Below are 26,810 nucleotides of genomic sequence, written 5' to 3'. Positions count from 1 at the left end.
AAAATACAGCGCAATTCAGATTATTACTAATTCAATATGCCTTGTTACTTTTTCTTTTTGTAAAAACAATGTGAGGTTACACTTATTAAATATAATGAGTTGTGAATCGATTAATTGGATTTTAGCTTCCTACTGAATACCCAGGTATGATTGCTTCAACGAGATATTATTTTTATGCTTGGTACAATATCATGAAGAGAAAAAGTTAATTCCAATCAGTGAAGCAAAACCTTTTCTTGAAATTGGATATAGAACTCTTATCAGACTTGGATATAAAATAAACTTACCTTAGACTTTGCAGAAGAACTTTTCATTATTAGGTTAAATAAGATTGTATCAAACACTACATGACTTTTTTAAGGCCAATAAAGATATTCCATACAGAGTTATAAGAACCCTACTGAGATTTATCGCTGATCGTCATCGCAATCCAAACAAAATTTCATAGATTTTCAAGCTAACACCAAGTCATATAATAGGCTCTCAATTACATACCATTATTTAACTGCTATTTCAGTTATTGCTTTAGGAATCAACTTCAAGAAAAAAGTCTTAAGACCATTCTCGAATACAGCATGCGAAGGCTGTATTTTACTAATTAGTGTTAGTCTACAATATACGCCCTGTTGCAATACTCTTAGGTAATTCGTAGTCTAATATATATATCTCCACCACCATGAATCAAGAATATTGATTGTAACCGCTTTTATATTGATTCATAGGGATTTTCATCCCCTCTAACCTCTCTTAATGTGAACTAAACTTTTTACTTATTCTCTTAATTAGTTTTACTACGGTTTTTAAAAAATTAACTTAACTTGAACTAGTTGTTTTCTCGATTTTTGAAGTTGAACCAAGCCCCGAAGTCCTTGCTTTTATAACTTGCATCATGAAGATTCCAGAATCCGCCTTTAATACTAATGAGAGTACTGAAAAGTTGCCTGCCCTAATCAAGGCAGATTTAGAGGCTTTCTTTGACTTATAAAATGTATTTGCCCAGTTTTCCGCGATTTCCAACTTTATCAGTACTTGACGTAATAAACTCTGTCTTTGAAGCTTGGTTTCACTTCAGTGCCATTGGTACTCCTAATGGCACTGGCTTGTCTTCCTGTACATCAATTAAACCCTCTAACTAAGATGACTTTTGTCTTCCGCCTTTCTTGGTTGTACCAATACTCAGTCTGGAAGCAATAACATTCTTGCCGGCCTTGAAATTCTTAACATATGCTAGTTTGGCTTCAGATAAAGAGCTTATTCATGATCAAGTTGCCACCTAATTGGAGCTCGTTTTCTCTGCTCTCAGGAGTTTTTTTCGTTGACTTTGTTGAGGATGCCCGTAATATGGGCCTGGGCTGTTTATTGGGTTGATTTAGTTAAGGCGATTTGGACATCAAACCCTATTAGCATGATGATTCTCTCTCATGTGGGGTCTATATCAGCTTGGAATGATGTTTAATAGAGTAACTATAACACCATTTATCTTATACTTTTTGTGATCTATGAACGGTTTCTCCGTGGTTTTGACGACAGAAATCGTGCTTCTTGGTGAGCCGATTTGAAACCTGTTGCTGTCCCAGAAGAAGAGTCAAAAATCATTGAAGAGGTACTTTTAAACAGCCTTCTATCAAGAAAAGGTCTGCTCTATTAAAATACAAGAAAGAAAAAAATCTAGTTTTGGAGATTTCTTCGAGAAAGTTTGGCTCCTTAAACAAAGGACTTTAAGTTTACAATATTAAGTGAAGGCATTTTATTAGGTTGTTTGTGTATAATCGCTCTGGCACTAGAGAGTGGCCTTACCAAACTTGGTACTATTGAATTAACGGACAGGCCATCTTAATACACGTATTTTCCTTAAAATTAATGTGTTAACAAGTTCGGTATTATGGTACAATAGCTTACAATATGAGTTGTAAAAGCAGTTTTCTAGAAATAATTGCGATTGGTAATAATTACTGGGCAACAGTTCAAATAGTCTTTTCACACTAATAGTTTAAACAAAGCCCAAAAATCACTAAAAAAAACCTTTTCTTAATATTTATTAGTTTCTTCTATTGGTATAGTATAAAATACTCTTCAATGATGTAGATTTAATTCCTGCTTGCGTGTTTTTTAATTGGCTTTTCCCCTTGGGTACACGAGAGTGATTGGCAAAATGGCGAGATAGTCTGTGACTTTGTGTATGTGGAGAAACTAAAAATGGTGATATTATTAAAATTTCTTCGTCTTTCTTTTTGACACATGTGCGCGCAATTGCGAGAATTAATGACCTTCTGGCGTGCCACCCTTCTCAAAGGTTCTCATATCACTCTTGAGCAAAAAAAAAAATATGTATAAAAGGAGGCCAAGATCAACCTTTTTTTCAATTCATTTCTCATTGTCCATCTTACTCGAACTTTTCAATCACTTCTAAGCTTATAACTTTTCAATTACTCTCATATAACTAATAACAATCACAATTACTTCAAAATGACTGCTGCTCCCACTGTTGCTATTGTTGGCTTGACTGGCTTCCTTGCCAAGCACGTCATTAACGCTCTCATTTCCGAACCTTACAAGTCCCAAATCTCAACTCCAATTCGTCTCGTTACTCGTGATGAGACTAAAGCCAAAGCTGCTATTCCTGCCATTGAAGCCTCTCCTGACCTTTTCAAGTTCTACAAGGCTGATGCAGCCACTGGTGAAGGCCTTGCAGAAGCATTTGAAGGAGCTACTGCTATAGTCAATCTTGCTGGCACTGGGTTCTCTCATGACAAAATTTCCGATGCAGCTGCCAAGGCAAAAACAAATCTCTATGTTGCATCTGAGTTTGGGGTCCCCACTACTGAAAAGGCGTTGGGAAAATATGCACCAGTCTTCGACTTTAAGATTAAGGCTACTCAACAAGCCCGTGACAAGGGTCTTAAGACTGTAGCCGTGTACAATGGTCTCTTTACCGAGTTTGCGTTCCGCGTGCCTGGTGCAGGTGGACTTCAGTCTACAACTGAAGCACAAACGTATGTTCCCGACAAAGAGTATGCAACCACTTCGTTGGTGGATATTGGTCGCAGTGTTGCTGCACTTGTGACCAAGTCGGCCACACCTGAGGAAGCCGGCAAGCTTCCTGACGAGCTATTCATCAAGGGCGGGTCCCTGAGTGGCAAGACTGTTGCTGACATCATTAGCAAGCTAACAGGAAAAGAAGTTGCACTGACTGAAAAGCCCCAGAATGAGATTGTTGACCGTGCAACCCAGGTGGTTGAGAATGGTGTCAAGGGTCGCGATGACTTTTTCGCAGTGTTACAGGCTTTGTTCACACAGGGTCTTGCAGACTACGAGGCCAATGCAGAGGCCGTTATTGCTGATGCTTTTGAAACCCCTGAAGAGGTGGCTAAGCGTGTTTTCAAATAAATAAAACAGTAAATTATACTTATAAGTTTCATGAACAGTCTTTAGCAGGTTTATAGGTTTTCATTAAAATTTAGTGTTTCACAAATGAATTAGTTTAAGTGATGTTTGGTCGCGTGCACATTATGGTGGGAGATTCGATTGGGTGCTTGGCAAGGCTTATCGATGCCACCCACAAAGTAGTTAACCAACGGTATTTACAACGAACCTTGGTTAAAAAATTTGAACAGCTCTAGCAACTGAGCTGAAAGTAAAGAAAGAAAAAGAAGATAAGAATCAAACAAATGAAAAAGGCTTTTTCAAGGCCGTCAGAATTGGTTATATTCCACTTTCTACATGGCAACGACAATGCCCTCTTGTGCATGGCTGTTGGTTCACGTGGTTTATGTAATCATGTGCGGCTCAAATAATTTTTTGCTGCTTTTAAGCGTCTTTTTTTTTAAAAATTCTCCTCTAAATGGCGAAATATTTTTCCAATCCATTTGTAAAGTCTTTGGAAAGCCTTTTTTTTATTTATTTATTTTTTTATTGGGTTCTGTTCTTTTTCCAATTCTTATTTACTAATAAAAGACATCTGAGACTTTTTTTTCTTCTCCTTTATAAACCTTCTTTAAGTTATTTTCTTTATTCATCATTTTCTTCCTAATATAAACCAAAGGATTACTATTATTATATTATTATTCACTATCTCTGGTCCTATAATATTCTTATAAAATAACATTCCCCCTCATTAGGTCCAATGCCAACAGAATCGTTTCCAGACCCAAAAGAAACCGCAGCCAAACGGCGACCAGCAGAGTCTAATCTCGATGCTGAAGAGATGGATCCGCTCACTTCTTTAAACCAAGACTTCGAATCCCAAGATTTTACTTTTGCAACCTCTCCACTATCTCAAAACACATTTCTAGGCTCTACAACCAATACCATAACATCACTCCTTGAACATAAGGCTGTCTCGCTCGTGCATACCCTGTCAGACGACACCGTGGCCTCGTCGCCTGGTTCGAGCTACAGCCCGGCCGCTGATAACAATACGCTTACCGGTACAACCACAGGTGCACAGTATACTACCGCTGACGTCGTTATGCCTGTCCCCCTCACAATCAAACCCGAAGAAGATGAAGGTAATGTTTTGCTTGATGAAGAGCAGCGGGTCGGAGGCTTCCCGGACTCCGACCCCTCTAGACTTAACCACCCCACAGCAGCAAACTCTGATGATGACTCTTATGACGGCTTAGATGATGACTCTGACGGACCTTTGGGACCTTTGCGTAAAGAGTCCATCCGTGAACGCGCAATGATTATCATTAACCATATTTTGTTTTCCCATGCCGGCGTCAAGCTGCTCCTTCTCGCTCAGGTCTTCAACTCGGCCATGATTGCAAGTACGCGTCTGCTCGAAACAGCGTCCGACCCACCATTTCACCCATTTCAAGTTCTTTTTGCTCGTATGGGCATCACTTACATTGGTTGCGTAGCATTCATGTGGTATAAGCACGTCCCAGACTTTCTTCTTGGTGAAAAAGGTATTCGTCTACTGCTTGTCTGTCGTGGTGTATTTGGGTTTTTTGGGGTCTTCGGACTCTATTACTCGGTCAACTACCTCGAAATATCTGATGCTGCCGTTATCACCTTTCTCACACCTGTATTTACAGCCGTTTTTGCTTGGCATTTCCTCAATGAGCCTCTGCTTCCCATTGAAATTCTGGGTGGATTATTTGCCCTCATAGGTGTTGTCATCATCTCTAAACCCTCATTCCTTTTTAAAATTGGCCATCATTCAGAAAGCTCTAATGATACACCAGATATTCCAGAAGCAATGCGCGTTCGCGCTGTTCTCGTCGCGCTTTTGGGTGTTTGCGGTGCTTCCAGTGTTTATATAGTCATTCGTAAAATTGGTCGCCGTGCACATCCTCTCATTTCGGTTTCTTACTTTGCTTTATGGTCTTTTATCGTCTCGACTGTTGGCCTTACTGTCACTCCTGGTCTTCATTTTGTCATGCCTCAGACAGCCCTTCAATGGTTTCTCCTCCTGCTTCTTGGTGTTTTTGGCTTCCTCTTCCAGTTTTGCCTTACAGCTGGTATTCAGCGCGTAACAGCTGGCCGCGCAGCTATGGCTACATATACGCTCATGTTCTGGACATTACTTTGGGAAAAAGTCATTTGGCATAAAACTCCTGATCTTTGGTCCTTACTGGGTATGGTTCTCATTCTTGGATCAGGTATTTTTGTGGCTGTATATAAATGGTGGTCGAACAAAAAGGCTCGCGAGGCACGGATCCATCTCCCACATTCGCGCAGAACTTCGCATATAAGCACACACGACAGAAATAATGAAGACGAGGACCAAGACGATGATGAGCACGGCGGTGAAGGATCGCCCTTGCTTGGAGATCAGGAATACCAAGGTGACGAAGAAAACGCGCTCTCCAGTGATCTTGAATCTGACATCGACGATGATGACGATTCACGCGAACGTCGTCGTTATTCTTTTACTATTTCGCATCAACCCTCGATTCCTCTTCGCGAACTTGGCACTACACCGCCTGCAACAGCAACGACAACAACGACAACAACACCAACTGTTACTACTGCGTCTGCGCCAGCACCAAAGCGTCACAACAGCAAGGACCGTATTAGGGCCACAGTTTCAGAAATCGTTTCAATTCCTGCTACAGCTCCAGCAGTACCAATGACTGGAAAGGGAGTCATGCAAGTACACGTGCACACAGGCGCGGGCGCCGGGAAAGTGTTGCCGCGGTCAGCCTACACTCGGGTTTATGACCGGAGCACAAACCGAAATGATTTTCTGTCAACTTCCTCTACAGTTGTCTAAGGTAATGGGGAAAAAATTAAAATGGGATATTATAGCATTGACCAAGAAACATTTTGGGATATTTATTTATTTATTTTGGGACATTTTATTTATATGCATTGGAGTATTGTTTTAGTTAATACATAGATTGTTTTTTTTCTTGTCATCTTGATGTAAATTGGTGTACCTACCCTATTTGATAATCATATGGTTATTAATTATTATGTAATATTTATTAATAATAGGTTTAATTATTTTCAATTTTTTATATCATAGTATACCCTAAAAACCCTTTGTTACCCTCTCTTGTTAACGCCACCTTGCAGAAAATGTCTATTAGAAAAAAAAAAGTATAAATAACAGCAAGTTCCCACCTCTTTTGGGATTTTCTTCTTCTTTTTTCCCCATACTTACCTAGAAACGTTACCGAAGCTCATAAATTTCGTGTGACCTCGGAGACTGGTATTTAGTCATTGGTTGTTTAAAAAGGCATTCGTGTCTTTTTAGATGGCTTACCTTAAGTATTGGCTTTTTGTCTTGCTAGGGAATGACTCTTAAGCATTGCACTTCGCGTACTACAGTCTCCTGCCGACTATCTGTATGGGTAGATCGGGTTTTTTAATTTTTGATTTCTGCTTATGATTTTAATAATCGGAGCAATAGTATGAGGAATTTTGTTGGATTTTTTTTTGGAAGACGTTGTCGTGTTGATAATTTCTTTTTAACATTTTCAATTCAATTGCTTGCAATTCAGTAAATCTAACTTGACATAAATTATACATAAGTGAAACGAGCTTGCATGTTGTGAATTGAGTAGTTTTTACTCGCTGTCCCGCTTCTAAGTCTATCTTTTAACTTGTGAAGAAAGGGATGCGGTTTTCAACATCAACTCTTAAATTTTTATGAAAAAGCTTTCTTAACTAGAGTTCTTCTCAAATAGCTGAAATTTTGTAGTTTTAAATGTCAATTTAAGTTGTATCGATTTTTTCAAGATCATAGAATTTGTCTTTTTTTCTTTTTTTTTAAAAAATTAAAATTAAATCTCTACTTAAGCCTATGATCAAATTTGTAAAATATACAGTGGGGAGACAAAATTGACGATTCACTCCCACATCACCAATTTTATTTTTCTTCACCACATCACTTTCAAAACGGATCTCTTTACCAAATTTAATTCAATTCATACATAACTTGAGATATAGGTTCCTTATATTATAGAGATATATATACTTGTTTAATATTTTGTGTACCAGCCGTTTGCATCTACTACAGCTTGAAGTCTTCGGGGCATTGATAAGACTAGCTTATTTATGAGGTCCTGATGGAAATCCTCCCAGACTTCCACAGCTGCTTCGCATAACTTATTTAATGACTGATTATTCTGAGGTAATAGTGATAGTTCCGGAAATCTTTTACAGATTTCTTCCTTAAGCAGTTTCCATATGTTCTCAATTGGATTAAGATCAGGTGAATAAGGAGGCAAATCCACTAAAGTAACCCCATTCTGTTCGGCCCATTCACGCAGCCAATTCTGAACAATTCGAGCTTTATGTGTAGGTGCGTTATCTTGAACAAATATAGAACCCGACTGTGCAATTTTTGAAGTTGATCTTGAAGGCATTCGAGAATACAGTGGCTAGTAACACCTCCGCGAGCAGATGTAGGGTCTCCATGAAGCGGCCATAAAGACGATCGAGAGGAAAAGGAAATTGCACCCCAGAACATCTGAGAATGACGTGAGGGCTTACCTTTTGGCTGTACATATTGAATATCTAATCGTTGTCCCTATTATTTGTAAATAGATGAAGGAATTGTAATGTGAATAAAACATACTTTTGGGCATAAAACCCACTCCTGCTTTTCGCCATCACCACGAGCAATTGTAGACTCATCACTTGAAATCCAATGCTTCCAAAAAGCTTTCTGGTTCATCTTTATACATTCTTGCAAAATTTAGGCGTTTTTCCGCAATCGTTGGAGTTAGTAATGGCCGTCGGAGAGCGCGTTGATGATGGATGCCTTCATGTTTGAGCCATCTCAAAATAGTACGTTTAGAGACATTTAAATCAACGGCAACAATAAGATCTTGCATTTTAATAAAATGATCTTTCCTAATGACTCGGAAAATAGCCCTTTTATTCCTATCGGAAAGCTTTGGTGGTCGTCCTGACCGTCCACAACTAGAGGCATTATTTTGGATAGGATATCGTCGAATGATGCCAGACACTGACCCTGGTGACACTCTTTCTTCAAATGCGATACGCCGCTGAGAAATTCCCATTTTGTACTTCATATAAATTCTAGTCCTCTTATCAGGACTATATTCAACCCTGGAAGTCACTGGAGCCATTGTTGTTGAGAAACTAGGAATTCAAGATGAAGTCGCTGTTGCGTTGAAAGTAGAAAACATGACTCTGTCGCAAAAGTGGTGATTTTAAGACAGATGTTTGCTAGAAGTGCTAAACCGGCGTGACTGAAAGGAGGTTCAAACAGAATTCTGTATTATTTTTTTCAAGTCATTCCATGATTTCAGCTTTCCTAGTAACACTACTTAAAAACAACACAGGTGATCAAAAATTTTGTACAAACAATAATCTATATCTTTTGGAATTTTTGCTAAGTTTTGACCTATTGAAGTCGTTGTAATTGAAGTTTAAAACAACTACATTTCTGAAATTATATTAATCGACTAGTGGTTAATAAAAAAAAAAAAAAAAAAAAGGAATCTATTTTTTGGGTTATTTCTATCTTTCGAAAGTTGAAATATTTGAAAAATATTAAAAAAAAAATACCAACCTTAGGCAAAGTTGTTAAAAGTTCTTCCTGAATATTGATCATAATTGATCATACATGGTCTTTCTTGTTAGAGTTATGCATCTTAGAAATATATTTCGAAAAGAATTGTTATATAAACCAAAAAAAAAAAAAAAAAAAACATTGACCAGTTTAGAATGTCTTAATAGTTCAGTAATTCCAGTTTTCAACTGTTTTGGAGTAAAAGATGGCTGGGTCTTGAGCTTTTTTTTTACTTTTATTTGAGCGCCCTCTAATAATTTTTTTTTTTTTGTCATCAAATTAGAATTACTTCAACCAACAGGAATGTAGGCTTTTAGTTTTCTCAAATTTTAAAAGTTGGAGGAGCTGAAGCAAATAAGGATATCATCTTAACCATTTTTTTTAAAAAAAAAAAGTCTAATCAAAGTGTAGATATGCCAATATTATCTTTTTAAAAAGGTTGGCAAACTTCTTGATAGAAAAGTAGAGTAGTATTTTAAAATTATATTTAACCCCAACCCTTGTGGAATTTGAGGGTTTTGTTAAAGTAAGTTACATTTTGACTTATGACTTGGCTTCTAGGTTAAAAAAATCTTTTGTTTAACTACCACAAAATAAATTAAGGTGAAAAATAAGGTTACACTTTTTACTAGTATAGATTGAAATCCACATGTTGCTAAATTTCGAAGCAAATTATAAAGAAAAAAATCCTAGTTATCAGTCTTGTATTTCTTTCTGTATATAAACTTTGCTCTCTTAAAGATTTCAATTTTGTTTTTAATTATTAGTTTCGTTAAGCTTATCTATAATTGTTATATCTAAATGTCAAACCACATTTTATAAGAACGTATATCTTAAAACCTATATATGATTGAATTATATATAATATAAGTACATATCTGTGTTTTATAGCAAAAAATAGACAAATATTTATAGCTTGACTAAGTTGATTATTAGATACGGGTATAAATTTTCATGGGATTCCATATCTTATCGGGGTACACTTATGCTTATAATGACCTGTTTGCTAGCAATTGGAGTAAATATATTCTTTTTTTTATTAGAATTCATTTATTTTAAAAATAAAGTAGCTATTTTTTTGTTAGGCTTTGTAGTTCCGCAATAAAGTCTTTAAAAGTTCAAGCTTTCCTTACGAATGAATGAATGAATGAATGAATGAATGAATGAATGAATGAATGAATGAATGATTTGATTTATTATTTTAGGGTAAGGGTATAAGCTATTTTTATCACACAGAAATAGAATTATTTAACCTAGAGGCCAAGTCACAAGCCAAAATGTAACCTATTTTCAGTAAATGTCTATATTCCACAAGGGTAGGGGTTAAGATAAGTAAAGGCAGTGCTTGGTGGTGTTTGTAAAGTCTGTGCCCAAAGGATTTTTTTTAAATAACTGTCAAGCTTTTAATTATTAGATTATATGAACAATCAAAAATATTTTAATTTTAGCAATCATGGCTTTATTAAATTATTTTAATGTAGGAAATATTGGCTTTTTTATGTATATTGTTTTTTGAAAAAAGATACCTACAAGGCAACTTTTCGCCAGCAAAATTTCCATGGAAAAGCCGTCGGAGATTTTGACCAAAAGTCTTGTATGGCAGACATTTTCGTTACTTGCGGAGAATCCCACAAACATATATAGGATAAAAAAAAAAAGGGGGAAGGGGAAGGGGGAGAAGAAACCGCATCGGAATAACAGCCACATTTTTGTTTGTTTTTTTTTTAGAAAACGTACGAAACAGTTAGCTACAGCAGTTTCTGTTAAAGATTTAGAGAACGGTGACGTTAAGGTGAGGTGAACCGACCAGAAAAAAATGAATGATGATTTGTTAGTACGTTTAGACAAAATCTGTTCCGTATTTTATTGATGGGATGCAAGTTCAAGTAATATTTATGATTTTGAAAGTTTAAAGAAGATTAAAGTAGAAAAAAGTAATTTTTAGGAACTCTTTTTACAATCTCAAAACTATCAAAATTATTATAGGCATGCTATTTATATATCATATGCTATTAATGAACTAGATTGATAATGAGATCATGATTTAAGCTAATTACCCTGCTTTTACTTTACTATTTTATTTATTTTTTTAAATTAAACAGTTCAACTATTTCTTCAAATCAAAAAAGTGTTTGTCTTTTATTTTTTGAAATGTTTAAACTTATGTAGAACAGAAATTATTATTAAAATAAATGGTTATTGTGTATCTATTTCTTATCATATAATGAATCATAGGCCACTCTTTTAAATGATAAATGCTTTTGGTACGATTTCGCTTATTATACTTTTTTCCCCAGCTCTAAATCATGTTCACGATTAGACTGATCTATCTTTTTTAAAAAAAAGCAAAAAAAAAAAAAAAAAAGAAAATCCCCATTAAACCTTTAACATTAGAATGTTTTACATCATAATTTATTAATATGTCTTGTTAATTAAATTGCCCTAATCAGCAGCCTTTAGAAAAGAGCTACATGTGAGCCTTAGAAATGCACCCAGTTTGATTCTTGTTTATGCAGTCATATTGAAAGCCTTGGCCACGGTTTTTCTTAAATAATTAAAGAGTACTACAGATAAGAATTTTTTTTTTTGTATCTTTTGTTTCTAAATTGCTGCATTAGCCACTAAAAGGAAGCAACTTGAATTCTAGATATAAATAATATATACTGTTGACAAATCACAATGCAGCCAATACTTGGACTTGATGATTGAATCTGGACTTCCGAGTGTTTTGTATATTAAAGACTAAATCTGTTTGGAAAAATTAGATCCAAAGGGAAATGTCAAAAAAAAAAAAAAAAAAAAAAAAAACCTTTGAAATTTAAACAAATAGAGAGAAAAAATAATTTAGCCATTAGGGTTTGAGCACATACAAATCAAGCCGGCAAAGCCGTCGGAGAAGCGTGCAAAATAGGTGTGTTAAGCCGCGGGATGTTCCGTCAAGTCCGCACAAAGCCGTTTTCGAGGAAGCTCTACGAGGATTCTGCTGTTAGTGGTGCTGCTGGTGGTGCTGCTGGTGTGCCTTTTGGTCCAAAGGCTTTTTTTTTTTTTTCTTTTAGGCTTATCTCAAAAAGTGCAACATAGCGCCGAATAGAAGATAAGTTAGTAATCATATAAATACTCTGATACTGCCGCCCTCCTTCTTCTACTCTTCTTCTTCTTCTTCTTCTTTTTCTTCTTTTTTCTTATTTTTGTTCTTTTTCGCCTTTGTGTTTTCTACAGGAAGATTTTAAATTTTACATTTTTAATTAATCATTTCTAAATTCTCATTTCTTGTTTAATTGCCAACCCGAAATAAAGTAATCATCATTACAAACAATCAGCACACAATGACGGTGGACACTAAGCCTACCTTCACTATCTACTACGGGACCTTTGTAAACCCGGTTTCTATCAGCGACCTCGAGTACGTTGTAACAGGCGCCATTGGCGTGAATGACAAATCCGGCACGATTGAGTTCGTAGAACGCAATGTTTCCAGCGTAGACCAGGTTCTGGCCGATAAGGCATCTCTTCTTGTCCAATATACAGTCAATGTGATTTCAAACACTGATAAGCAAGCATCCTTTTTCTTTCCTGGATTTTTTGACACTCATATAGTAAGTTACAGAAAGAAATGAAAAAAAAAAAGATCAAAGAGGATCGTAAACTAACTAACTTTTTTTTTTTTCTTTAGCACGCACCGCAATACCCCAACTGCGGTATCTTTGGCAAGTCAACTCTTCTCGACTGGCTCGAAACTTATACATTTCCCTTGGAGTCATCTTTATCAAACATTGATAAGGCCAAATTTGTTTACAACAAGGTGATTGACCGAACTTTGCGCAGTGGTACAACGACGGCATCGTACTATGCAACTGTTCATGTCGGTGCAACCAAGGCACTAGCTGATGTTGCGCTTGAGCGCGGACAGCGCGCTTTTGTAGGCCGCGTGTGCATGACACAAAACTCTCCGGATTATTACTGCGACGCTAGTGAGGAAGCGGCCCAGGCGGCCGATCTCGAAGTTATTGACTACGTGACTGGGCTGGACCCGACGCGCGAGCGGGTTGCACCAATCTTGACACCTCGGTTTGCTCCATCATGCACTCCAGCAACCATGAAGTGGATGGGCCAGGTGATGCATGAGCGGGACTTGGCGTGCCAGACCCATCTCTCAGAAAATGTCAAGGAGATTGCATGGGTCAAAGAATTGTTTCCGGAGAATGATAGCTACACAGATGTTTACGACAAGGCTGGAATTCTTGGGAAACGCACAATTTTGGCGCACTGTGTACATCTGAGTGATACTGAAGTGGCAACCATTAAGGCGCGTGGAAGTGGAATTTCACACTGCCCGACTTCCAACTCGAGCATCACTAGTGGTGAGGCACCGATGCGCCGCTACCTTGATGCTGGGGTCAAGTGTAGTCTGGGGACTGATTTAAGCGGTGGTTATGCGCCCAGTGTGCTGGAGGTTGCGCGACAAGCATTGCTTGTGTCTCGCCACGTTGCCATGAAAAGCTCCAGAGGTGATGCAGATAAGCTGAGCGTGGCCGAGGTATTATGTTTGGGTACTATTGGTGGAGCACAAGTGTGCGAGATGGCTGATCAGTTGGGTAGCTTTGAGGTAGGCAAGAAGTGGGATGCACAGCTGATTGATCTTGAGGTTGAGAACTCTCCTGTGGATGTTTTTGAATGGCAAGAGCCTCGGATTGGAGAGGGAGGTGAGGATTTGAACAGATTGGAAAACCTAGTTGCCAAATGGCTTTTTGGTGGTGATGATCGTAATGTGTCTCGCGTCTGGGTTGACGGTCGCCAGGTGATTGGGAGCAAGTAATTGTATTGGGTACGTTTGTTAATTGGGAGGGGCATTGTTGGATTAAATAGATTTGTGAGCCGCATGGTAGTTTTTCCGGTGTAGCAAGTTCAAGAGCAAAGGTTGGAAAGACGTGAACTTTGGGCTTGATTTTGCAATGGTTTAAGAAATTTAACTGTGGAGAGATATATATATATAGATGTATTTTTTTTTTTTTTTTTTTTTGCTATCTGATTTGATAATTTAGGAGTGTTATTATTATGCTTAATATTATTTCCATTTCAGGGTTCTTTGAAACAAAAAAAAATATATAAATTAGAAGAAGAAGAAGAAGAAGAAGAAGAAAAAGAAGAAGAAAAAGAAGACGAATCTTTAAAAACCTCAGCTTTTTCACCATCACGTGCGAGTCTTGCTTTGAGATTGAAACTGGAAGCTTTCCAATGGATTGTGTGGGGATTCTGCTACTGTTATGCCCTTTAGAAAGAGTCTTGGCTTTGAATTCTGCCTTGAAGATTAAAAAAAAAAAAGAATTACTTAAAAAGATTGCTTGAAGTTTTTTTTTGTTTTTTTTTAGAAAGAAAAAAAAATAAAAATTTATATAAAAACAGGGAGATCCCCATTTTTTTTTTTTTTTCTTGATGTGGACCAAAAGAAAAGAAGAAAATAAAAATAAATAAATAATACATTATCTAAGATACCCTGAGTAACATATTTACTTACCACTGGATTACTTAGAGTAACAAAGTATTAGATAAATTTTTATCTCCATCTTATCAGTGGCCCTAAAAGTAAGTAAGCGTTCTTTTTGTGTGCTGTTAATTAATAATAATTATTATACTGTTACTGTCATAAATATTTTACCGCCTCCCTTCACACCATTTCTTTCCAGCCATCTCCACGTCGCTTTTTCTTCTTCTTCTTCTTCTTTTTTTTTTTTTTTTTTTTTTCATTCTTTCAAGATAGTCAACTAACAATGGCTTCTTCTCGCAGGCAGACAGATAGCCCGCGTGCTAATAGCCCGTCTCTTCCACCACCGAATCCCCTTTCTTATCCTGTGCCCAAGTCTCGAAGAACATCAAACTCAAGCTACCATAGACCTACACGACTCCGTTATTCTGCAAGCAACTCTAGCATGTCCAATAACAATAATAACAATCCTAATAGTACCCCACAAGGACCTTCTGCTGCTAGCCATATTCTTGGGCACTCTTATAGCCATTACGACGATTCAGACGTTGAAAGTTTATTCATGGTTTCTGGAACTGGAACCGGAACTGGAGGTGCTCTTGCATCTACGGGCATCTTCAGTCATAACAACAACAATAACAACAACAACAACAACAATAATAATAATAATAATACCACAGCTGCTGCTTCTTCAGCGGATACCAATGTAAACACCCATGTTCAAGGTGGAGCTTCAGGAACCCTTAATGCACTTAATAGCGATATCCCGTCTTCTACAAGCTACAATAACTTTTCTCTGGGACCATCTGCTCTCCCAGTTTTGGCACAATCACATGCTGCACGAGGAAATTCATATACCGGCTACGATGGTGTTGGATCATCGATCCCAGTTGCTCCTTTGACTCCACGACTAAATAATTATTCTAATGCTGTCACTCATACTGCCCCTAAGCGACCACCTTACATTCGCCAGATCTCTGGCTTTAGCGACACCTTCAACTCGCCTGCATTCTTCCCCTCCTCTCCAGTTTTGGGTCCTAACACTCCATCTTTTTCATCTCTTGATGACCAAGTCTCGGTGAACAATCTAAACACCCAGCCTTTACTCCCAAAGCGTGGCAAGCTGAAACCCAAAATGCAATCATATTGGGCATACTATATTCCAGCTCTCGAATGGATCCCCCGGTACAAGAAAAAATATCTTATTGGCGATATTTCCGCCGGCCTTACAATTGCCTCATTCCAAATCCCTGTGTCCATGTCGTATGCCACATCACTTGCACACGTCCCTATTGTATGTGGTCTCTACGGCTTGGTGATCCCCCCTTTGGTGTATGGTCTCATGGGTTCTACTCCCCACATGGTGGTGGGCCCGGAAGCAGCCTTATCACTGGTGGTTGGTCAAGCTGTTTCACCATTTTTAGCTGCCGGTACCTCTCCAAATGTTACCGCAGCCACCGTGTCGGGAATCATTTCTGGTTCCGCAGGTGCCGTTTTACTATGTGCGGGTCTTCTTCGCTTTGGCTTTTTGGAATCGGTTCTTTCACGTGCACTTCTCCGCGGCTTCATCTCTGCTGTGGGTTTTGTTATGGTCATTGACCAACTGCCATCCGAGCTTGGAATAGGTTCTCTTTTAGAGTCTGAGATTGGTAGCCACTCAACCACATGGGAAAAACTTGTCTTCCTGGCAACCCACCTCCACAAGGCACATGCCCTTACAACGCTTGTCGCCTTTTCGGCCATGTTTATTATCATTTCATTCCGCCTTTTCAAGGCAAAAGTCTCTCACGTGTTTAAAAAAATTATTTTTGTCCCAGAAATTTTAATTGTCGTCATTGTCTCAATTATTCTTACAAACATTTTTGACTGGGATAAGCAAGGCCTTGACGTTGTGGGCGACATACAGCCTGGCGCCGTACACATTCATTTCCCCATTACCCCATCAACTTGGCCTGTTTTTAAAGATACTTTTTCTGCGTCTTTTGTTTGCGCCGTGCTAGGCTTTTTTGAATCAACCATTGCGGCAAAATCCCTTGGCGCCGCTACTAACCGTACCGTTTCCACCAACCGCGAGCTCGTGGCTTTAGGTGTCACAAACTTAGTAGGTTCTGTGTTTAACGCACTGCCATCGTTTGGCGGTTATGGGCGGTCAAAAATCAATATGCTTTCCGGCGCACGCACCAATCTTGCCAGTTTTGTTCTTGCATTTGTCACCTTTTTATCGATAATGTTTGCCATGCCATATTTTTACTACCTGCCCAAGTGCATCTTATCAGCTGTTATTTCGGTTATTGGCCTGTCGCTTGTTGAAGAGGCACCAAATGACATTTTGTTTTACTGGCGTATTGGTGGTTATGAGGATTTGTTTACCATGTACTTGACACTGATTTGCACCATTTTTTGGTCTGTTGAAACGGGTATTGCCCTTGGCGTGGGCTTCTCACTAGTCCGTGTTATTCGCAATGCCACACGTTCACGCATCCAGATTCTAGGCCGTATTCCTGGAACCAACCAGTTTGAGAATGCTGATTCCTTACCACCAGAACGCATGGAAGAAATTGAAGGCTGCTTTATTGTCAAAATTCCTGAACCTTTAACTTTTGCTAATACGGGTGATTTGCGTAACAGACTGCGTCGACTTGAAGTATATGGGTCGATGCGTGTTCACCCGTCCTTCCCGCGCATTAGACAAGAGGAAATGACTCGGTATGTGATTTTTGATCTGCACGGTATGACTGAGTGTGATGCCTCGGCCATGCAAATTTTGCTGGAAATTGTGTCGAGTTATGTAGTAGATCGGGACATCCCAGTGCTTTTTGTTCGTGTGCCTAACAAAAAGAGCACGCGACGCATGTTTGAATTGTCTGGGATTGACGATTTGGTGACAAAACCGTCGCGCGATGAATATTTTGAAAGCATTGAAGAAGCGCTGCGGTTTATTGACTACAAGTGTCACCAAGGCAGGTGCCAGCTTTGAAGAAAAATTCTGCATATATGTTATAATTAAAAAAAAAATTTAGAGTGTACAAAATTTAAGCAAGAACATGGAAATGGGAGCGGCCCTTGGCAATGCCTTCTTTGACAATACGAGCGACTTCTTCAGGATCGGTGGTGACTTTGGTAAAATTTTCAAAGCCGGTTTCAGTGACGAGAACGTCATCCTCAAGACGCACACCACCAACAGCCCAGTATTTTTCCAGGACCTCTGTGTTAATAATTTCGAGATGCTTGGGATCCTTAAGGTATGGCTCGAGCAGAAACTTGTTAAAGTAGATGCCAGGCTCCACAGTAACAACGAACCCAGGTTCGAGGGGTCGGCGCAGACGCAAGTATCGGAACATGGGGTCTGGGTCTTCATAGTTGGGGTGGCCGGCCACATCGTGAGTATCCATTCCAAGCAAATGGCCAAGGCCATGAGGCAAAAAGCCGACTGAGGTGCGAGCCTCGAGGATTTCTTCAGGAGACTTGGTGTTTTTAAAGATTCCAAGCTCAAGAAAGTGCTTGATGAGAATGCGATGAGAAAGTAGATGGAGGTCGTCCCATTTGACACCAGGCTTGACACCCTCCATGCTCTGGGTCTGCATATCAAGGACAGCCTTGTAGATAGCAAGGGCCTCTGGAGTCCACTCACCAGTGATGGGGAAGACTCTGGTAACGTCCGAAGCGTAGCATTGCCACTCAGCACCGGCGTCAATTAGTACAAGCTGTTTATCGGCCATTTCCTGGTCGTTGCGTACGTAGTGGAGCGTACCGCAGTCAGTACCCGAGCAGCAGATGGGGTCGTAGGACTGAAACTTGGATCCCTGGCGCATCGAGTGATACACAAATTCAGCGTGGATATGGCCTTCGTTTGTTTCAATGGGTAGAGCAGACATTACTGCACGGTGCGACACATCAGAAATGGCAGAGGCCTTGCGCATGAGTGCAAGTTCAAACTCATCTTTACGCAGACGGGCTTCCTCGAGAGCTTCCTTAAAGGTTGGTGAGATAGTGACGTTAGAGGATGACAAGAGACTCTCAAGAACAGACTTATTACGGTCGTCAATTGTGAGCACATTGGTAGAAGCCACATCTGCAGCTAGGTCTGCGTGATACTTGACGACATCCATATCGTACTTTTCTTGGGCCTGGGTTGGAGATAACGGCAGACCACTCCACATGACGTCGTCGGCATCAATGGGTGGGAGATACAACGTGAGCCTGTCTGCAGCTGAGTTATAAAGTACAGCGGCGGCTGGAAGATCATGAGCACCGGTGAGATAGTTAAAGTAGCGGTCCTGGCGAAAGGGTTGAGACTGGTCGCAGTGGGGGTACAACGTGAGCGAGGGAGCTGTCAGCGCAAACAGAGGCTTTTCGGATGAAGAAGAAGTACCGGTAGCATTAGCTGCAGCAGCGGCAGCGGCAGCCAAAGAACGATAGTAGGAGAGTGTATTACGGGCGTGAGTTTTAGCAGGATATTTGGACATGATTGAAAGGTGTTTTTGTTGTTATATTTTGGAGAGGGAAAGAAAGATCTTGTAAGGATGAGAAAAATGGTGATAAGTGGCGCTAGGAGGATTTTTATTTTTATTTTTTATTTTTTTTATTTTTTATTTTTTGGTGCCGTTTGACTTTACCACCAATTTTTAATTATCTGTTTAGGGGTCCCATCTCTAATTTAATGCAATAAGCGCCTTCTATATTGACATTGACAAAACTATCCAAATGTCTGCTACTGGAGATAAGGACACCCGGCAAAAACGACCTCGAAGACCCGCTGACACCCCAGATGTAAAGCTGTCTAAAGCGCTCTCGTATGTGCTGCGCCATGGCGCAGCAAAGGAGCGGATTCCTATGCGGCCTGACGGGTATGTGCGGGTTTCGGATTTGTTTAAAAGCTCGCGGTTTCACGCGTTTACTGCCGCAGATATAGCACGAGTAGCGCGTGAAAATTCTAAACAACGGTTTGCGCTTGCGCGTAGCTCTGCCAGCGGGAGCGATGCAGATCCAGAGCCTGTTGCACTTGAAGCCACGGAGAGATTAACGGACGCGACGCGTGGCGAGTGGTTCATTCGTGCGAACCAAGGACATTCACTGACTGGTGTTGAGGTCGAGATGCGGCCATTGCTACGTGTTGAGGATTTCCCTGTGGCTCATGGGGCTTCAGCGCCCTGTGCGGTTCACGGGACCAATGCTACAGCATGGAAGAAGATTAAGGAGTCTGGTGGGTTGTCGCGGATGGCGCGCACGCACATACACCTCGCTCCGGGACTGGCTGGCGACGCGCATGTCACGAGTGGGATGCGCGCGTCAGCAACGGTGTACATCTATGTGAACATTGCGGCTGCACTTACTGCGGGGCTGCAGTTTTGGGAGTCTGCGAACGGTGTGCTGCTGAGTGAAGGTGATGAGAACGGGCGGATCCCGGTGTCGCTCTTTGACCGGGTTGTAGAGCGGCGACCAGACGGCACGCTTGCCGAGTTGCCTATAATGGACGTTCCGGAATGAATGAGTGCTTTTTTTTTTTTTTTTTCCTTTTAACAATTGCCTGTATATATAATAGATGTCCATGCTTAAAAAAAAAAAAAAAAATAAAAAAATAAAATGCCAAACCCACCGTAAAAAATCCCCCAACCTCCTTACATACCATTCACAACTAACTATCTTGAATATCATACAACAGACCTAATTATGACCTCTAACTACCCTTCGTCGCTGCAACAGCCGTCGGGACCTCCTCCTTTGCCTCCGCTTAAAGCCATTCATGAGCATTACCTTAAACGTGAGCTCATTCGAATCCAGCTTGCTCATGAGCTCCGCACACTCGCAGATTTGCGGCTTTTCGGTCTATTAGGTCCTCCACTAGATCCCCCAGACCCATCCCTTGATCTTCCTGAGGACCCATCTGTACCTATCATGCAGCACGTTTTCCAGCATCATATTTTGACTTTCCCATTTATTAGTGCTGGCCTGGATCATAAGGGCATGCCCACCACGATTGAATTTTGGCGTGACACGGTGCAAAAGTTTTTTGAAATTTTGGGAGCCGAAGATCTTTCATCGTCAGAAGATCGTGAGGAGGCTACCAAGCGTCGCAAAATTAGCAACAAGCTGACGACCTTGGTTTCTATCTACATGGCATCCGGGTTACAAACTACTAACCCAGACGAAAAAACATCTAAGATTTCCGGGTCGGCAACGCGTTCTGCGATGGCTCCAGGATCAGGCAAACATGCCCATCATAATGGCGCAGCAGTGGCAAAATCTGGTATCCAAAACATTGATGCTGCTGCGCTTGCGCGTGAACTCTTGGACGCGCCAAACTTTATCAATGGGTTTGACGTCAATGTTGTAGGCGTACGCATAGTCAAGAATAAGAAAAAGTCTCCTCTTGGTAACTTTGGCGGCGCTTTGGGCAACCTGTTTCAGGTTCCGGACGACCACGCTGAATTCATTATTCGTGCACGTATGGCCCATCCGGACCACGACCACTCTGAGGCTGATGACAGCAAGTACAATGCCGACTTGCTGAAAAACACGCCTGTGATTTACGTGTCACGCCGCTTCAGTGATTTTGTTTCACTGGGAAATCGGTTGGCAAAGGAGCTTGTTGGAATTGAACTACCCAACCTGCCAAGCAAAAATAAGAGCTCGCTGAATTTGGATGGCGAGGAAAAAGCTGCAGATGAAAAGGATAACATACCGAAATCTCCATCTCAGGAAAACCATTTTGAGGACGAGGACGAAGACGAGGACGAGTACGACGACCATTCTCAGGATCATGTGCAGGAATCTCAACAGCAGCAGCAGCAGCAGCAACCCCAACACAACCTCTCAAAGGGGCTGGGAAACTTAAACTTACAGTTTAAAAAGCTTCAATTTAGCAATATAACCAATATTGTTCCTGGCATTGCTTCTTCTATTAACAACAATAACACTCCCCATGCTCCTCCCAAAATTAAGCTACCTCGCGAGCGCCAGCGGTTGTCTGTGCGGGCTTATTTGCGGGATTTGCTGACTGTCCCAGCCGTGTCAAAATCACAGACTTTTATGGAGTTTTTATTTAGAGACCAACTCCGAGGTCTCTCTTCAGAAGAACAAGATGACATTGACCGTCGTCGGGCCATGGACACCAAGCGTGTAGAGGACCAGTTGGAATTCTTACGTCTGGCAACGGCCCGTGCAAGAGAGCTTGAGACACACATGGCCGACTTTAAGCATGATATGATGCAGCCGGATGGTCTTCAACGGATTTTTGCCGAGTTACGCGAAAAGGACCATATTGAGCAGCTTTCGCCGCGTTTCCAGACATTTTTGCAATGGGCCGCCGTTGAGTTTTCTGCAAGTTTGTATTCCATGTTTGTTTCAGGGGATCACTCCGCTTCACTTTTTTCCCAAGTTTCCCGGATCCACCGCTTGATGCCATACTCTGTTTTGCGCGGTATTTTGCGCTATAGCAATCCTGTGGCCATCATGAAGGGTGTCATCGATTTGTTTTTGGCTCAGCCGTTTGGCAAGCGCTCACTCCTGCAAAACATCTTCTACCTTGTGCTGGCTGACGATATCAAGGCTCAAGACAAGCAAATTTCTATTTTGAGAAAGGGCTTGTGTGCCGATCCTCGCCATGCTGAGGTAGTGGAAAACATTTTGAGTGCCTACTTGAGTGCTTCGCCTTCAGTGCGTCGGGAGATTCGTGCAAGCACGCACAATGAAGACCACTCGGAGTTAATTCTGGCTATTTTCAAACATAGTCGTATGCTTAACCCCGATGGCGGCGTCATTCAAGACGAAGTGTCATTATTGGTAGAGGCTTGGTATGAGGCCTGGAATTCAGCGGTTGAGCGCAACAATAGCGATGCCCCTGGTGTATTTGGATCTGCGGCCAAATACCCAGACGAATATGTTGCTTCTTACACTACGACGCGCGAACTGCTCAAGCACATGATGCGCCGCAGCGATAAAAACAAGCTACAGGACTTATGGAATGAGACGACCACCATGAGTTTGCTCCGTGATCTTTTTACAATCTTTTACAGTCCTCTTATCGATGTATTCAAGTCCGCCAAGGTGTACGAAGCTGTCGCAGATTTGGAGAACTTTATGAATGACTTGATTAAGGTTGTTCAGCGAGCAGAGGCTTCTGTGCTTACACGTGGTCCTAATGAGATGGTGGATGAGTTTATTGCTTTGTGCAACCGCCATCTGCCGTCTCTTTTCCGTTTTGTTCATGACATGTATATCAATGACAAGGGCCTCTTTTTCGATGGTCTTTTGAAATGGCTGACTGACATTGTGCAGTTTTTGCGCTACGGTACTACCGTTGAGGGCCAGGAGCCTAGCAGAATTGACTTAAATGCCATTTTGGAGTTGGCAGCCGCACAGCACGGCGTGGACCCATTAAAGGTACGAGCTGAGATGGATTCGCTTGTCGAGTGGCTCGAGGCTAGACGAGCATGGATTGCAGAACAATCCCAACAGGCACAACAGTTAGCTAAGCAGGCTGGCGTTGTTGGGTCAATTGAGAGTAAGGGCTTGAACTGGAACGAGGCTCTTCCAACTTCAGGCGACTTTGACAGCTCGACATTTGGCATTGCACAGGATGAGTTTGATGCTTTTGATGACCTGAACGAAGAAGACACTCTCAATGCTGATCAGGAGGAGGCCACAGCTGAGTTGCGTGATACCAACGCACAAGTGTCTGCTATTGCAGCAGCTCGCAGCAAGTCGCCCAAAGCCAGACGGGCGCCAAGCTGGAAGGTCCACCGCAAGACTGGATCGGATATGAGTCAAATATCAGTATCGAGCCATGGATCTGGATCTACAGATGGAGTTGTTGTAGACACTAGCGTTGGAGTTGAAGCAGAACGGGCGCGCCGCGAACGGTTGCTGAAGCGGTTACAACTTCAGCGCGAGATGCCTAAGCGACCACTCATTACAGAAACGCCTAAGTTACGGGAGACGTTTGCTTTGGCTTTGAAACACTCGTTGAGTTGAGAGCTTAGAAGAGGGACAATGAGAAGACAAAAAAAAAAACCGGGACCCCTTTTTTCTTGTTGCTTACTTGCTTGCTTGCTCCCGGGTCTCGGGTACTATATGTATTTGGAGGGTTATTATTAGGGGGATGACAGAGAACTCACGTGTGACTACGGAACACTAGGATCCGTGCGGGGAGGTTATTAGGTATTTTCAGTTTTGGCTGGCTGCCCAACAAAAAGTTGTTGGCGCCCGCGCCGCATTTTTCTATATAAAAAAAAGTTTACTTTTAAAAAAAAAAAAAAAAAAAAAACCTACAAAACTAACCACTCAATCTTTTCGACATTCCCAATTTCTTCTTCTTACTTATTTTTTTTTATTTTTATTTTTTTTTTTAAAAATATATATATATATTACTATTTCCCTTTAAAAGTTTCCAATTAAAAACATTTATAAATATATATATATATATCATGTCTACATTCATCACAAAAGCTGCAAGTCGCCCTTTCCGGGTATGCGTTGTCGGGTCTGGCAACTGGGGAACAACAGTGGCAAAGATTGTTTGCGAAAACACTCAGATCTACACCGACCTGTTTGAGCCTAAAGTCAACATGTGGGTTCATGAGGAGGAAATTGATGGGCGTAAGCTGACGGAGATTATCAACACTGAACACGAAAATGTCAAGTATCTTCCCGGGATCCGGCTCCCTGGGAACCTGCATGCGGTGCCAAATCTTTTGGATGCTGTGCGGGACTCCAACATCATTGTCTTTAACATTCCACACCAGTTTCTGCGGTCAGTTTGTGCACAGCTCAAGGGCTATGTGCACCCCCATACTCGAGCCATTTCATGTCTTAAGGGCCTTGATGTGTCTGCCAACAAAATCACGACGCTTCCAGCATACATTTCTGAGCATCTGGGGATCCATTGCGGAGCACTTTCTGGCGCTAACCTGGCTCCTGAAATTGCCCAGGAAAAGTTTTCAGAAACTACCGTGGCATACCGGTACCCTAGCACGCAAGAGTGGAAGCCTGAGGACGAGTCACAAGACGTTACCAAAGATGACTTGCGCAAATTGTTCCACAGACCCTACTTTCACGTGAATGTTATAGACGATATAACTGGCGTTTGTCTTGCTGGTGCACTCAAGAACGTGGTTGCAATTGCAGCTGGCTTTGTTGATGGTCGTGGATGGGGAGAAAACGCCAAAGCTGCCATTATGCGCCGCGGCCTACTGGAAATGGTCCAATTTGGCCAGACTTTTTTCAAAGGCGGCGATCCACGCACATATACTGAGGAGTCTGCAGGTGTTGCTGATCTCATCACTTCGTGTGCCGGTGGCCGTAACCACCGTGTGGGCCGCGCATATGGCAAACTTACCAAGGAAGATCCAACAATTACAAAAACACTGCAAGATCTAGAGCGCGAGCTACTCAATGGGCAGTCTGCACAAGGTATTTTGACAGCAGTTGAGGTTTACAAGTTTTTAAAGACTCAAGATGCGCTCGAGCAATTCCCTCTCATGACTGCCACATACCGCATTGCGTTTGAAGGCGAATCGATTGATGAGCTCCCCAAGATTCTCGAGCAAGTTGAAAAGAAAAAGTATAAGCTGTAGTTTTATTAAACAAATATATATAAATATTTTATTACTCCATCACACTGTCATTATTTTTTTCATCCTTGCCCAAGTTTTTTGCCAGCTGCTGTTTCATGGCGGCCAGCCGTGCCAGCGGCGAATCACCTGTAGTACTTAGCGTCGCAATATTGTGTTGAAGCACCTGCTTGTCGTGTTGAATCACACGTTCACGGGTCTTGACAGTAGGAGCACGAGTCCCACGCTTAGCTGCACGAGTCTCAAGCTCACGCTGGACGTCTTCGAGCTCCGGCAGAGCGTCACGTAGCCCGGCCACACGTTCGCCAAAGGCCTCAGCCTGGGCCTGCCGCCGCCTCCGCTGCTTTTCACCTTTCTTTGAAATCTTCCCTGTAGCCTGCTGTGCGCTCACTTTTGCACGAACCAACAGCTTCTCTTGAGCCTGTGCTTGCTTTTCCTTTTTGGTGAGTTTAGGGGCATGTAGAAACTCATTTACTTCGCGCGCAAGTACAGAGGCCTTAAGACCTGGGGTAATTTCGGTGACTGATCGCGAGGGCAATCCCTTGAGAGTGGTAGGTTTTTTCTTGAGACCTGAAGATGCTTTCTTAGCTAGTCGTGGCATCGTTATTTTTATTTTATTTTATTTTATTTTATTTTAATTTAATTTTTTTTTTTTTTGTGTGCTTCTGGTTATGAATGTTAGAGGGGGATGAGAGATGGGTTTGAATGTTTGTGAATCGTTGTTGTTGTTGTTGAAAGATATTTTGGTTTGGAAGATTTTTTTTTTTCTGTTAAAAAAAAAAAAAAATTTTTTTTTGGCTACAGTAAAAATAGCGCCGTTCGGGACACACGTGACAACCCGATTAATTCGGTTCTTGTACCGGGATTCTTGTTACAACAACAATATGTTACACATTTCTTAACGGTTAGAGTCTGGTTCGCTCGCCAATCACACACCACAACCTGCCAATGCCATTAAAATTTTCTCCACCTTGTTTGCTTCTCAGTCCTTCTCTTTTTACTCTTAAAAAAAAAACCTGCATTACCACCATATCACAACCCTTTTTTTTTTTTTTTTTCAACCCCTACCAACATCTTTCCCCCAAACAATGCTCCGAATAGGCCTTTCGGGACCCCGCGCTGGGCTCTTTTCTGCGCTGCGCGCCAATTCTTCTTCTTCTTCGCCAATTTTCCGCCGTCTCAATTCATCTCAGAGCTCTGGAGGTGCGTTTCTTTCCTGGAACGATTTCCTGGCCAAGAGACTGCAACGACGCCGAGTTAACCTGGCCGCCTCTGTGGTGACTGGGTTTTTCGGCATGACGGCAGGCTGGGCCGTACTTGCCAACATTGAAATCAATCCTGCTGAGCCAATTTTCGGATTTGATGCCATGATTGTACTCCCCCTGGGGCTGCTGCTGTGCGCAGGCGCCGGCTCGCTGCTGGGGCCCAGCGTTGGATCGTTTTTGTTCAAAGCTTCCCTCGGAAAGTCTTTCCCTGAATTTGCACACAAAAATGCTCAATTCTTGAGACACGTCCAGCGCAACAGACCTGATCCTTCCAAGCAAACTTATGCAAACCCCGTCCCTGACTATTACGGTGAGAAAATCGGATCTCTCAAGGATTACCGGCGGTGGCTGCGCGACTGTCGCGCATACCGCAGAAAGGTTGAAACCTTTTTGTAAATATAATAAAGTTATACATTAATGATGATGATGACGATGATGATACCCTTTGTAATTATTACTCTTCCCTATACATGTAAAAAAATATATGTTTATAAGCT

General features: G+C 41.4%; 11 protein-coding genes across 11 annotated transcripts; 8 read left to right on the top strand and 3 right to left on the bottom strand.

Annotated features, from left to right (window-relative positions):
- Positions 1-2,466: 2,466 nt before the first annotated feature.
- SAPINGB_P003802 (uncharacterized protein) lies at positions 2,467-3,387 on the top strand (the record flags this gene model as incomplete). Its single annotated transcript, XM_031998517.1, has 1 exon — positions 2,467-3,387. The coding sequence occupies one exon, from the start codon at positions 2,467-2,469 to the stop codon at positions 3,385-3,387; it is 921 nt and encodes a 306-aa protein (XP_031854408.1).
- Positions 3,388-4,123: 736 nt separating this feature from the next.
- Positions 4,124-6,220, top strand: SAPINGB_P003801 (uncharacterized protein; the record flags this gene model as incomplete). The annotated part of the gene is made up of 1 exon (XM_031998516.1): positions 4,124-6,220. The coding sequence occupies one exon, from the start codon at positions 4,124-4,126 to the stop codon at positions 6,218-6,220; it is 2,097 nt and encodes a 698-aa protein (XP_031854407.1).
- A 1,213-nt stretch (positions 6,221-7,433) lies between these two features.
- SAPINGB_P003800 (uncharacterized protein) lies at positions 7,434-8,549 on the bottom strand (the record flags this gene model as incomplete). Its single annotated transcript, XM_031998515.1, has 4 exons — positions 7,434-7,787; positions 7,844-7,984; positions 8,033-8,093; positions 8,431-8,549. 4 exons carry the CDS (start codon positions 8,547-8,549, stop codon positions 7,434-7,436), a joined length of 675 nt encoding a protein of 224 aa, XP_031854406.1.
- Positions 8,550-12,321: 3,772 nt separating this feature from the next.
- On the top strand, positions 12,322-13,811 carry SAPINGB_P003799 (uncharacterized protein; the record flags this gene model as incomplete). The annotated part of the gene is made up of 2 exons (XM_031998514.1): positions 12,322-12,591; positions 12,669-13,811. The coding sequence occupies 2 exons, from the start codon at positions 12,322-12,324 to the stop codon at positions 13,809-13,811; spliced, it is 1,413 nt and encodes a 470-aa protein (XP_031854405.1).
- Positions 13,812-14,763: 952 nt separating this feature from the next.
- On the top strand, positions 14,764-17,454 carry SAPINGB_P003798 (uncharacterized protein; the record flags this gene model as incomplete). Its single annotated transcript, XM_031998513.1, has 1 exon — positions 14,764-17,454. The coding sequence occupies one exon, from the start codon at positions 14,764-14,766 to the stop codon at positions 17,452-17,454; it is 2,691 nt and encodes an 896-aa protein (XP_031854404.1).
- Positions 17,455-17,509: 55 nt separating this feature from the next.
- SAPINGB_P003797 (uncharacterized protein) lies at positions 17,510-18,943 on the bottom strand (the record flags this gene model as incomplete). Its single annotated transcript, XM_031998512.1, has 1 exon — positions 17,510-18,943. One exon carries the CDS (start codon positions 18,941-18,943, stop codon positions 17,510-17,512), a length of 1,434 nt encoding a protein of 477 aa, XP_031854403.1.
- A 238-nt stretch (positions 18,944-19,181) lies between these two features.
- Positions 19,182-19,964, top strand: SAPINGB_P003796 (uncharacterized protein; the record flags this gene model as incomplete). Its single annotated transcript, XM_031998511.1, has 1 exon — positions 19,182-19,964. The coding sequence occupies one exon, from the start codon at positions 19,182-19,184 to the stop codon at positions 19,962-19,964; it is 783 nt and encodes a 260-aa protein (XP_031854402.1).
- A 183-nt stretch (positions 19,965-20,147) lies between these two features.
- Positions 20,148-23,450, top strand: SAPINGB_P003795 (uncharacterized protein; the record flags this gene model as incomplete). The annotated part of the gene is made up of 1 exon (XM_031998510.1): positions 20,148-23,450. The coding sequence occupies one exon, from the start codon at positions 20,148-20,150 to the stop codon at positions 23,448-23,450; it is 3,303 nt and encodes a 1,100-aa protein (XP_031854401.1).
- Positions 23,451-23,902: 452 nt separating this feature from the next.
- Positions 23,903-25,051, top strand: SAPINGB_P003794 (uncharacterized protein; the record flags this gene model as incomplete). Its single annotated transcript, XM_031998509.1, has 1 exon — positions 23,903-25,051. The coding sequence occupies one exon, from the start codon at positions 23,903-23,905 to the stop codon at positions 25,049-25,051; it is 1,149 nt and encodes a 382-aa protein (XP_031854400.1).
- Positions 25,052-25,082: 31 nt separating this feature from the next.
- SAPINGB_P003793 (uncharacterized protein) lies at positions 25,083-25,649 on the bottom strand (the record flags this gene model as incomplete). The annotated part of the gene is made up of 1 exon (XM_031998508.1): positions 25,083-25,649. The coding sequence occupies one exon, from the start codon at positions 25,647-25,649 to the stop codon at positions 25,083-25,085; it is 567 nt and encodes a 188-aa protein (XP_031854399.1).
- A 487-nt stretch (positions 25,650-26,136) lies between these two features.
- On the top strand, positions 26,137-26,709 carry SAPINGB_P003792 (uncharacterized protein; the record flags this gene model as incomplete). Its single annotated transcript, XM_031998507.1, has 1 exon — positions 26,137-26,709. The coding sequence occupies one exon, from the start codon at positions 26,137-26,139 to the stop codon at positions 26,707-26,709; it is 573 nt and encodes a 190-aa protein (XP_031854398.1).
- Between the last annotated feature and the right edge of the window lie 101 nt (positions 26,710-26,810).

Source organism: Magnusiomyces paraingens, assembly GCF_902498895.1.
Source record: "Magnusiomyces paraingens strain CBS 517.90 genome assembly, contig: contig3, whole genome shotgun sequence".
NCBI classification, from domain to species: domain Eukaryota; kingdom Fungi; phylum Ascomycota; class Dipodascomycetes; order Dipodascales; family Dipodascaceae; genus Magnusiomyces; species Magnusiomyces paraingens.
Note: the sequence above shows the minus strand (reverse complement) of the source record. Positions and strands in the feature narration are given on the sequence as shown.